Raw genomic sequence first — 12,997 nt, 5'->3', positions numbered from 1 at the left:
GAATTAATCTTCACAGTTGTTTGGATCTTTGCCTAAACAAATAACAACTGAGAGCTTGATATTCACCCCAGCTAAGACCAAGTTCTTGAATTTAAGCAAATGTGCAGTCCAATCCTACGCTAGGGTTGTGACATTAAATGTGTTATTGAATTTAATGTGTGCTTTTTAAAATGGGGGTGGGGATGCAGGTTTGGGCCCTGTGGGCAGGGAGGGGGAATTAAACCCTTCTTCTATCCCGTCGCACACCCAACAAAAATAGCCCCTCTGACGCTCCTACTTGCATTGGGTAAAAAGCTGTCATTGGTGCCGATGGGAACTTTCCTCGAAATTACCAGCAACGCTGTGGGGAAGGAGCTGCAGTTTATTTCATCAGGATCATGGCTGGTGGGAAAGGGCTGAACTCCCCACCCCCTCTACTTACGATGGTTCTGATTCTGCTTGCCACCTGGCACCTGCACCACCCCCACCCACCATCCCCAGGGTGGCTATTTCCATTTTTTAAAAACATGTACATAAAATGCGGTGACACATTTAATATTATGTCCAGTTTGGCCTCAAGTTGAATGCCACCTTCTCTCATGTAAGTAAATGTGGTACTGCAGCTGGAGTCATGTTTGGTTTCGGTGAGACCAAAGTCTCTTCCTGTATTTCAGCTTAACTAGCTCAAGATTCTGTCTGGGGGTTCTAAAGAGCATCGGATATGGGTCTAACTTACACATTGTTATGTTGTTGGATTACCATTTATGTTGGGATAGTTACATTAGTATATGTACCAAATAATTCACTGTCATGGAAACATCACTTGCTAGGAGCCCAATTCTGAATTCTTCTATTTTATACAAACATCAACATCATTACAGTTCAACAGTACTCACAAGAAGATAAGCCTGGTTCTTTACATGGTTAATGTATTGTGCATAGTATATTTTTCACAGAATATTTTTTTAAGAAGACTTGTTAATTAATAGCACCTTTTACATAAAACATCATCCCATAGACGTATTTTCAAAATCAACAAGAAAACCTCAAGTTCTAAGAAGTACTTCTGCAAGAATACAGTACTGGTTGTTGTTGGTGGTGGTTTTTTAAACATTGAATGTACATAGTGAGCTGGTATTTCTTCCAGCAATGTGCAAACCCACAGGAGAAGTCTTGAGTAACATTGATTGGTTTTCATGGGTGTTTAGTAATGCAGCATGACTGCATAGCAACATTCTGAAGCATAAGACGCTGCCAGTGGAAGGCAAGATAATTCCATTAAAAGCAGTGGAAAGTGGTTAGCATTCCATAATGCAAGCACAGCATGCTTAAGTCGTTCCTTGCAAGATACAACACAATTTCAATTTTTTGTGGCTAGCCAAACATATTAGGTTTCATTGAGCACAGATAGCACCCATTGCAGCTACACCTCCATGCCTTTTAAAGGCAAGGAGAAGAAGGCAGGACACCCAAACCGAATTCTGTATGTGCTCTGAAGCAAGATAATCAAGCAGCACCATAAACTTAGGCTGACAAACCCCTATTCAGTAATGAGTTTCATCAACATCTAGGGAGTCTTCGCTAGTTCCTTCTTCCTTTCCATGTTCTTGTTTTCCTTTCTTCGCCAAGCCATCTGCTCAAAGTCCTCCAATAGCAGTCATTCCAAAGGCACTGCTGGATGTACTGTGCTTAAGAACTGCAGGAACACTGCAGCACAGTTACCATTTCCCTGGAATGGGTACACCACACTCATACCAGCCCACATAGTAATAAGGTGTCATATATCCAATGCGTCCAAATGACACAGGCTCTTGTCGATACTGGCGATAATAACCTGCAGGAGTCAAAATATCAAGGGTGGTATTTTTACAGTAGCAAAGGAATGATCTCATCATCAGAGAGGAACTGGAAGTACAATGAAAAAGGAGCGAGGTCTAACCCTACTGCCTGGACAATCATCTCAACTACCATGGCCTCCTCACTGAATTGCCGTTGTGTTATTGCACATGGCCACAATGTAGTTCCTTCTGTGTCCTTGTTCCAAGAAGCACCTTAAATGAAGTTCCTTCTATCCTGTGAAGTACAGGAAATGGTCTCCATGTGGTTCATAGTTCAGTTCCTTAGAGCTGGCCATGCACATCTGGATTAACTGCCCTTGCTTAGATAGCAAAGCACAATATGATCCTATGACTTTGGTGACGAAATATTTCATTTTCTACACTACAAACCCAAGGCTTATAAAAACACCACGTACAGCTTACATAAAAAAAAATAAATCCTTCAAAGGTGAGCTAACAGTATACAGCCCTAACAGCGTAATCCTGGGCATATTCAGACAGACAAAAGTCCTACAACTCCCAGCATGCCCCAGCCAGCATAGGGCATGCTGGGAGTTGTAGGACTGTTTTCTGTCTAAACATGAATAGGATTGAGCACTTAATGGTTTAGGCTTCCTGAAGGAGTGCCTTCTCCCATATGTTTCTGTCCGATCACCAAGAACACCTTGGGAGGCTCTTCTCTAGGTGCCGCCACCCACAATGGTGCGATGGGTGGCTATGATGGAAACAGCCTTCTCTGTAGTGGGCCCCCATGTGTGGAATGCCCTTCCAAGGAAGATCCGCCAGGCGTCCTCACTGTATAAGTTGAAATGCCAGGTTAAGACCTTCCTCTTCCAGCAGGCATTTAATTTTTAAGCTGTTGCTTTGATTATAAACTTTACCTCTGACTCTTTAATATTTTAAAAGTTGTAATATTTTAATATTTTGATTGATTAAATCAATTGAAAGAATAAATACAACAATAATATTTTGTTGTATTTATTCTTTTGGTTGTTACTGTATTGCTGTTTTTAATTTTTTCTTTGTATTATTTGTTTCATGATTGTTAACAGCCGCAGGGGCATCTGACAGTTGAGTAGCATATGAATTTGATAAATTAATAAATTAATAAATAAAGTAACATGTAGTGCACACCCAGCCATTTCACATGTCGGTGAGGCTCATTTTGATAAGAACTTGAAGGACAATTGTGTTACATTCCAACATTAATGCACAGAATGGATGCCTTTGTGTCCTTTAAAATAATGCAGGAATGTCTCTTGCCAGATAAATGCATTACCACCATTGTGCTCCAGCAAATGATGTCACTGCTCCTGCACTGAAAAAGATCCCAGAGCTGCACTCCCCTGTGTCCCTACCACCACTACATCACTGGCAGAAGGGGAGGGCAGCAGAAAGGAGGCTGAAATATCAGCATTAGCAATCAAAATAGAAATGAAAATGAAATAAATAGGTATAAGTGCATACTTTAAAAAAAATTGATAGAGGAAAAGGCTATCTGCGGAAAGAATTTGACTGTTTAAAGCATTAGCAGACTCTCAACATTCTTTTCCACAGATGTGGCATCCTATCTGGAATGCTGACCACTGTGCCAATTCCAGAATTTCCTTGTGTTTCATATTTCAGCTCCTTACAGCTGGTCATGCACATGTGAATTAACCGCCCTTGCTTAAGACAGCAAAGCACAGTATGATCCTATGACTTTGGTGACTAACTATTTCATTTTCTGCACTAAAAACCCAGAGCTTATAAAAATGCCACCACGTACAGCCTACATTAAAAAAAAAATCCATTGAAGGTGAGCTAACTATATACAGCAGTGAAATAATTCAATGCATTTGCATGGTACTTTATTTGCTTGTGATCACAAGGCACCATTTTGTTGAGAAACATTCATATGAGGACACGGACATAAGCTACATACAGTCCAATCCACAAGAGGTGTGCAATGTACAACTTCAGTACTCCATACAATTCATGTTGCTTTTGTGTGTTTTTTACCTGGAATAGGAGGCAGGGCTTCTACGTATGACTGCGGTCCTGTTCTTCCATTCAAGTGTGAATCCACAAACTGGCAATGATCTTCACCTCTTCCCCAGCTATCCCCGATGCTGTAAAATGTATCTGTAAAAGTTGCATGTTTGATTAGAACTTAAAGCTGCTCCATTACAGCAAGGGTATTGTTTCACGGGCAGGAAGAGGCTTCCACCCACAGCTGTCCTTAATGGACAGGATATCTTACATGAAAAAGGGTGCTGTGCATATGGGAAAATTCTAAAGTTGAGCTGGAAGTTTCCAGGGGAATGTTCAGCTTGAAATCTGCGAGATAAAAGAGGGACCAAAACTCCCTTGTACGTTTTTCAGGGGGAAGGGATTCCAATCTCATTTTGGGAGGACAGGCTTACTATGCAGAGCAGGGGTGTTGAACCTCTTGTAGCCAAGGGACCAAATTCCATTTTGGAGAACTTCTCAGGGGCCACATTCCAGTGGCGGGCGGGGCCAGAGGAAAACAGGATGGGGCCAGAGGCAAAGGGGCCCCCAAATGGCAACGTTTTGTTGCTTCAAGCTCTTCCTGCCTGTAACTAAGCCTTCGGAGAGGCATTTCAACTGTTCAGAATGGGGGAAAACTGCACGAAAGCCAAGAAACCACCAAATGATTGGTGGTTGGGTGAAATGGGGTGGGGCCATCTGGGGGACCCTAGAGGGCTCAACTGGAACCCCAGAAGGGCACAATTTGGCCTCTGGGCCTCGTGTTCTTCATCCCAGATGTAGGGACAGCACAGCCTTTTTCTTTTCTTTCTTAAAATATACTGCTTTGACGCCACTGCCTGAAGTAGTGGCAAGGCAATATTTTTCTTTAAAGAAGTGGAAGGAAGGAAGGAAGGAAGGAAGGAAGGAAGGAAGGAAGGAAGGAAAAATCTTCCGCCACTGCCACCACTACCTACTAAGCCCCTACTTCTAAAACTGAAGAAGAATCTTCTCGGTGGGGGCGGGGGGATTATATATTTATTACATTTCTATACCGCCCAATAGCCAAAGCTCTCTGGGTGGTTTACAAAGATTTCGGAAGGGTCATTTTGATAGTTTACAAAGATTTTTTGTAATTTCGAAATTCCCCACTTCCAAATGGGGTGATGAATGTGGAGGGTGGAGGGCGTTTTGCCGCAGCACTAGGACATTCTGTATCTAGTGCCTGGGCTTGTGTGTGTGGCAGTTCTGCACTACACGAACCACCACCAAAACGGCCAATGCCCAACATCTGCTCGCGGATGGGAACAAGATTCTCCTACAGCCAGCCATCGTGAAGCAGGGAAGATCCTTCCAGGACAACCTCTGAATTGGTGCCACACAGACTCATTGTACCCAACCCTGAATATCCACAAATGTAAAGATGGGATAAAACCTACTGAGGCCAGCAGCCAGCAATAAGATTTCAAATTAGGGGTCAACTATGCGAAAATATAGAAATGCATAAAAATTCTATCTGTACCCCCAAATGAAAGGAGACAAAAATCTTTGAGGCTCCAGTGAAAAGGTCTCTATGTCACCATGCAGGCATTTCGTCTTTCTGGTTGAAATAGCTTGCCTCAGCAACAGATGATGGTGGGGATTTCTGTCTAATGAAAGGGCAAGTAAAGGCTCAGACAGAAATTATACTAATCTACAAATGATGGGTGCTGATCTCAAAAGTGGGCTTGTTTATTATTTTTATATATTTCTGAAATAATAGGAGCATTATGGCAAAAGAATCTACTGGCATAGTGTGAAAGCAAACCAGTGATCCCTGCCACCATTCCTGAACTCAGTAAAACAGATTTGTATGTCTGCTATTGGCTGAGAATCACAGTCGAAGATCTCTCATCTTCCACACCGGCTCATCCTGCCACTGTGTTAGAAGCTGCTTAAAGAGCAAAAGACTCCTTGCTCATTGCATTAGGTGCAATTAGCCCATGTGTAACTAAGAACATGCATCATCGTGATGAGACAGCAATTTCTCATCACCTATACATCAGAAGAGGGCAGCGTACCGTTGTCTAAGGCTAACCCTTACCCACAATAAACTGCCCCATCCAAATTCCCATGTGCAATGATGCTCTCCTTTAAAAACTCATGATAAGATTCCAGTTAGGGCTGAGCTGAAAATGCCACCACAGTTCTGCAGCCCCATTCAGTGGCCTGTGAAGGTGGGGCAGTATTTTCTCTGATTTCTGAGGAGGAAGAAATCCTCCAGACTTTCAGGGGTGGGCTTACCTGAAACAAGGCAGTGACCATCTTTTAAAAAACAACAACAACAGGACCTCAACATCAGGAGATCGCATCATTCAAAGTGAAGTGATGCAGCCCACTGAGCAACCAAGAGTTGGCCCACTGCTGCTCCTTGCAGCAGCAGCCAAGCTACATTTTTGCAAGAAAAAGAGAGAACACTGCAGCCAGCACTTGCACCTGGTAACACCCCCCCACACACACACACACCCACGCACCTCTTAATACAGAATGAAAGATAACACGTTTTCTTTTCACCTCCCTCTCTGCCTTTCTTTTCATACTACCTCCAAGTATGGAATTTCACCTCGGCCCTAATTCTATCGCCAAATGTCTTTATTTTAATAGCACTGTAGAATAACAGCAGGGCTTCCAACATGCATCCCTTGGATGGACTTAGAAAGAAGTGGAGTAAGGCCAATCCACACAATCCTTAGGCCATTTTTCCTTTTGTGGCTGACAGCCTGGACGCAAGGATGCTTCTGCAAAGGGGTCTAACTGGCCTTTAGTGGATCGATCCTAAGGGTGTTCTTGATCAAATCACAACACAGTAAAATGAGCCACATACATACCTCTTAGGTCATCGCTGAGGTAAATCTTGTATCTCAGAGAATTACAAAGAACCACACCGACAAATTTCCTGTACCAGGTCCGTTTCACGTATTGCTTGCCACTGCATTCAGAGTATGTGGGATCATATTTAAAAGAAAATGGGATCCAGATTGGTTCACCACCTAAAGCAGCATCAAAAAGAACACACCCAGAAGTTCAGTCATCTAGTCTGTTTATAACAAGCATCTTATCTCAACTGAAGCTCTATTATAAGAACTCATAAAAAGTCTTCTTAACCAACATCTGAATCCATTCCCAAGCACATTTTTTGGAAATCTGTTGATTTTATTAAATGGAGCTGACTTCCAATTAAATGTGTTCAGGATCACAGTGTAAGTCACAGATGGAGTTGTATGCCCTGGCCGTGGGCTGCTAAGGTTTGGAAGTGCCGAGATAGTGATAAGCCAGATCCAAGTCTGCTTACAAGGAGACTTTATTGAGTACTTACAGCACACAGGCGTACCCAGTGGTTGGATCAGACAGCTTCTCTGAACCCAGAGCCAAGGGGTAAAATGGGTCATATACCATACATGTCAGCAGTGAGGCAGCATGACAGCAGCAAGCATTAATTAGCATTCATCTGCAGCTTTCCCAGCATAGCCTAACAGTGCTTGTTCAGAAGGAAAACAATCAGAATTTTCCCAGCACAGACACCTGTAAACATAACCTCACTTCTCAGGCGCTTCCCTGGCCCTGATAAGATTCTGAGCTCATTAGCATGGAATGTGCTGAGGCCACGCTATCAACCTCTGACACATCTTACCAGCCAAGAGGCCCACTAGCAAGAGAATTGCACTTATAATGAACCTAAAGAGAGCATTATGGATCTCTAGGCCCCTACAGGTGACTTGGCTACAGGCCTGGGGCCATTACAGGAGTAAACCTAGTATTCTTCATCCAGATCTTTCATGAACGAAGAAAAAAAATACTGTAACATAGCTTCAAGTCATTGAGTTTCACAGCAATCCTATGGTCCCTGGGAGGATGTCCCAGGGGCCATAAGATTTGGGGGATTCCCCACTCCCAGCCCAAGGCCATAGATAGAGCAATGACGGTGGGGAGGAATCTGAGTGGGAATTTCCCCCACCCTGTCCCCACCCCTCCCAGCTGCCCTGGAAAGCTCTGTGGCAGTGCTCTTCCAAGGTCACTCTTGTGACCTTGGAAGTGGGATGGGCAAGGTGGAAAGGAAGCATGACGGTGGGTGGAGAGAGAAGAGGAGAGGACCTCTGCTCCTATCCCTGCCCCCAGCCACAAAAGAATGTACACATGGATCTGCCTCCTCAGCTTAAATGAATAGAGCAGTCCATGTGGGTGGGAGAGTCCTGTTCCTCAACCAGTGCAGCAAATCAACTAAGCTGCAGTCCTATACATACTTACCTGGGAGTAGGCCCCACTGAACTCAATGGGCCTTACTTCTGAGTAGACATTATTGGATTGCACTGGTAATCAGGCAATAAGCACTAAATGCTTTAAGGCACAATCCTAAGGCCAGCTAAGCTGTCTGGGGTATGCTGGGAGTTGTGGGCCTTTTGTCTGTCTAAGCTTGCATAGGATTGCACCCTTAAAATCTAAGCATTTGAGCTTACTAGGCTCCAGATCGGACTATATGAAGGCATAAAAGAGCATTCTTATCTACAGGTTCAAAACAGATGAAACAATGAAACAATAATTCTCCCTTGTTTATAAAACAACATTGTAGCTCTACCCATAAACAAGGGAAGGGAAGGTTGCAGCATGAAAGTTGTTGTTTTACTGCTTTCCCTGCGGGCTCTGTCTCTCTTATGCGATTGGCAACTGTTCCACAGCATGGGAACATTTTCTTTAAAAAGAAGAGACAAAGCAACCTTTTGTCTGTCCTCTAATAGATTCTTTTGACCCTAAAAGAAGCAAGCCATACTCCTGTAACCACACATAAATTCATGAATAACACACAGGAATGGTCCCACTGAACTCTACTGAAACAGGCGCCAGTAAAGCTGACTTGACACTTAATGGGACTTCTTTTATATGCAAAGTTTCTCCATGATTTCCAGCATTTCAGCCACAGTATTCTCCGTGCAAACAAAACAATGAAATGTTCGTGGAAAGTAAAGCACACAATGAATCGGAATCAGAGTGTTCAGTGTTCCTGTACTATTAGCGCAGTGGATCCTCATGAACGAATCTCAATGAAATTGACCATACTTGACCACAGTTGCTGCTGGGAAGTAGGCTATGTGGTTTGGGTGATATATACTCAAACCTGCTTGGGAGGGTTATTTGGCACACTTCCAATGTTTTCTTTTTAACAGCAAACATAAAACCCTGGGGTAAATTATCATTTGAAATCATAATTTTAAGACATAATATAATAGTGTTCTGTTAAAATGTATTAGATATCAAGTAGCTATATGGTGCAGATACCAAGCTGCCTTGAATTATATGGAAGAAAATATGGGGTATAAATATTGTAAATCAGCCTTGTAAATGAGCCCATTAGCCTGTACATCAGCCCAGTAGCCTGCTGGAAGCTGGCAGAGGAGCGATGAAGAGTTCTGGCCCTCCTCCAGCAGCTCACTGCGGAGTTTAGAGGAGGAGGCTTCCCTCCCCTGGCAGCCTGCTTGGTTTCTATGCTGTGAGCACTCCATCTCTTCTCCACCAACCTGCTTACTCACTTGCATGCAGTTCTTTGACACCTGTGGCTATCAGGTGAGTGCTTCAGTACTAGGCTGTTTTAAATAAAGGTATTTCAATAAATGTATACTTTAGAGTAAGGGGTTTCAAATTGGCAGCCTTTAGGGAATATTGTCAACATTGGCTCAGCTGCTGAGGAACCCCTGCATGTCTGTCGTGACACCCCAGCACACAGCAGAACCCTCAAGTCCATATTCTAATCCAGGGGTGGACAACATAGGGGCCAGTTCCCACTGCCTGGATCCCCCAGGGGCCAGACTCGTGCTGCATCTATTGCCATGCCACCAAGATGCAATGTTGCTGAGGAAGCAAAAAAAATGATGGTTTGCCACCGAAATGCTGCAGCAACCCGCAGTGGAGGCTGAAAAGGGGTAAATTTAGCTCATTTAAACCTTGGCACACATGGGTCTTTGAATCAGGACAATTAATTTCAAAGTGAACATTAGCTGATTGTCACAACCCTTTTAGAATCATAGAATCATAGAACAGTAGGGTTGGAAGGGGCCTACAAGGCCTTTGAGTCCAACCCCCCGCCCCCAGAAGGGTGGATTGTGGGCTACCAGATGTGATGAACACTGAATGCACACTAAAGTACGTCTTCTGATCCATGGTGCCCAAAATTGTGGTTTGCCATGTCACACCACCAATATTTTTGCCACTGCCACATGGCAAGGGGGGGCAGGGTTGTTGCCCACCCCTGTTTTAGGCATGCATTCAGTCCAGGCAAGGCACTGGAGCTAGGCCTGTTGGGCCTCACAGCTGTTCTACACAAACTGAGGCCCAAACAAGACATTATAACTTTGAGTTGTTTTAATTGCCAGGCACCTGGGATATTTTAATTTGGGCAATAAATAAAGGATACCAAGCATGTAACAGTAGTCCAATGACCCATATAGATGAGAAGCTGCTTCCAGTGGGAGTGATTGGAAATCGAGAAGCAGCAGGGGAAGAGCACCTAACCCCTTTCTCTACCTGCCATTTTCCTTCAAAACCACCCCCACCCCCATACACACACATCCATACAGCTCTTCCCCTGTCGAGTTTTAAATGCAGGGAACATGCATTCAAAAGTTGACATGGGAAAAGCCACTTGGGGAGTTATTTGGAACGCCCCCTCCTTCTTGTTATATTCCTCTGCTTCCTCTTCACCAATTAACAGCCCATTCATCAAAAGGGTAAACTAGGGCCAAGATAGACAGACAGACATTAAACATTAGCTCAAAGTGTTGTGCACACATTTTGAGATCATGAATCAAGCACTCAGAACGTCTACTAAAAACTGGCACAAAACTACAGTACAGTACATTTCATGTTATAATGGTTATAATATTCCCAGGTCCTGTTCTCTGTTCCACCTCTATGAATGGCAACTTATGAAAAATGTCAAGAGAAAACTGTTCGGGGGGGGGGGGGGGCTTACAGCCGCCAATTGTTGATACATTAATGCTATGTTCTTTCATTGTTTGATTAAAGCTCCATAAAGATTAAATCTAACTTTCATAATATACTAAAGACAAGGTTCACACCAAAGCCGCTATCTAAAACTTTAAAACGCAGGATCCTGTCTCCAGCACTGGTCAGCTCCAGAAGCTGTAAAGGACATGTATACGTATAGGGCAAGCGGGCAGTTTTCCACACACTCCTTTCAATCAATTATTTTCAGTTTCTCTGTCAGTTGCATGAAGTCACAACTCTAATCTTTGGAATATGCACGACAAAACAATAGCTGAAAAGAGCAGTGAGTCTTACCAGGTGGTCTGACAATGAGTAGAGGATTATCTGTAAGGAGAGAACAAGAAAATGCTTGAGTGGTACTAGGAAGTTTTATATCCCCTAAAGCCAAAATGAACTAGATGCTACACATCAAAAATGTTGGTGAGCCCAATAAATATGTTCTGATTTCTGTTTATTTTCAAAGCAAAATACACTCACAAGAGTCAATCCACATGTGTTTTAAAATTTGGGTATACAATGTTGCTTTCTTTTTCGATACCCTCTATATTATACTAACATAGGGATAACAGGCAGGCATGGCCTTGGTGTACAAAATGAAGCAGGACAAAAGCTAATAGAGTTTTGCCAAGAGAACACGCTGATCATAGCCAACACTATTTTCCAACAGCATAAGAGACGACTCTACACATGGACATCACCAGATGGTCAATATCGAAATCAGATTGATTATGTCCTTTGCAGCCAAAGATGGAGAAGCTCTATACAGTCAGTAAAAACAAGACCTCGAGCTGATTGTGGCTCACATCATGAGATGCTTCTTGCTAAATTTTGGCTGAAATTGAAGAACATAGGGAAAACCACTAAACCATTCAGGTATGACCTAAATCATATACCTTCTGAATATACAGTGGAGGTGAGGAATAGATTTAAGGGATTAGACCTGATAGACAGAGTGCCTGAGGAACTATGGACGGAGGTCCGTAACATTGTTCAGGAGGCAGCAACGAAATCCATCCCAAAGAAAAAGAAATGCAAGAAAGCCAAGTGGCTGTCTGATGAGGGTTTACAAGTAGCTGAGGAAAGAAGGGAAGCGAAAAACAAGGGAGAAAGGGGAAGATATATCCAACTGAATGCAGAGTTCCAGAGAATAGCAAGGAGAGACAAGAAGGCCTTCTTAAATGAACAATGCAAAGAAATCAAGGAAAACAACAGAATGGGAAAGACTAGAGATCTCTTCAAGAAAATTGGAGATCTCAAGGGAACATTTTGTGCAAAGACGGGCATGATAAAGGACAAAGAAGGCAGGGACCTAACAGAAGCAGATGAGATTAAGAAGAGGTGGAAAGAATACACAGAAGAACTATACAGGAAAGATCTGAATGTCCCTGATAGCCATGAGAGTGCGGTCACTGAACTTGAGCCGGACATCCAAGAGAGTGAAGTCAAGTGGGCCTTAGGAAGCATTACTAACAACACAGCTAGCGGAGATGACAGTCTTCCAGCTGAGCTATTTAAAATCCTAAAAGATGATGCTGTTAAAGTGCTGCATTCAATATGCCAACAAATTTGGCACACTCAACAATGGCCGCAAGACTGGAAAAGGTCAGTTTACATTCCAATTCCAAAGAAGGGCAACGCCAAAGAGTGTTCAAACTACCGCACCATTGCGCTCATTTCACATGCCAGCAAGGTGATGCTCAAAATCCTACAAGCTAGGCTTCAGCAGTATGCGAACCGAGAACTACCGGAAGTACAAGCGGGGTTTCGAAGAGGCAGAGGAACTAGAGATCAAATCGCCAACTTTCGCTGGATCATGGAGAAAGCAAGAGAATTCCAGAAAAACGTCTATTTCTGCTTCATTGACTACGCTAAAGCCTTTGATTGTGTGGATCACAACAAACTGTGGCAAATTCTTAAAGTGATGGGAATACCAGACCACCTTACCTGTCTCCTGAGAAACCTGTACGAGGGTCAAGAAGCAACAGTAAGAACCAGACATGGAACAACCGAGTGGTTCAAAATTGGGAAAGGAATACGACAAGGCTGCATATTGTCACCCTGCTTATTTAACTTATATGCAGAGTACATCATGAGAAACGCCGGGTTGGATGAATCACAGGTTGGAATTAAGATTGCCGGGAGAATTATCAACAACCTCAGATATGCAGATGATACCA

General features: G+C 43.2%; 1 protein-coding gene across 1 annotated transcript in view; it reads right to left on the bottom strand.

Moving 5' to 3' along the window:
- Nucleotides 1-805: 805 nt before the first annotated feature.
- Nucleotides 806-12,997, bottom strand: part of FNDC1 (fibronectin type III domain containing 1) — a 137,465-nt gene continuing 125,273 nt past the window's right edge. The window contains exons 17-20 of the mRNA XM_084831947.1: nt 11,115-11,144; nt 6,653-6,814; nt 3,819-3,941; nt 806-1,813 (exon numbers count right to left, since the gene is read on the bottom strand). Of these exons, the coding sequence (XP_084688073.1) occupies nt 1,698-1,813; nt 3,819-3,941; nt 6,653-6,814; nt 11,115-11,144 (431 nt within the window). The 3' untranslated portion in view covers nt 806-1,697. The remainder of the gene's footprint in view (nt 1,814-3,818; nt 3,942-6,652; nt 6,815-11,114; nt 11,145-12,997) is intronic.

The sequence above is a fragment of the Heloderma suspectum genome, chromosome 1 (genome assembly GCF_057233095.1).
Source record: "Heloderma suspectum isolate Gila_16-S chromosome 1, 16-S_ref, whole genome shotgun sequence".
Taxonomy (NCBI): Eukaryota; Metazoa; Chordata; class Lepidosauria; order Squamata; family Helodermatidae; genus Heloderma; species Heloderma suspectum.
Note: the sequence above shows the minus strand (reverse complement) of the source record. Positions and strands in the feature narration are given on the sequence as shown.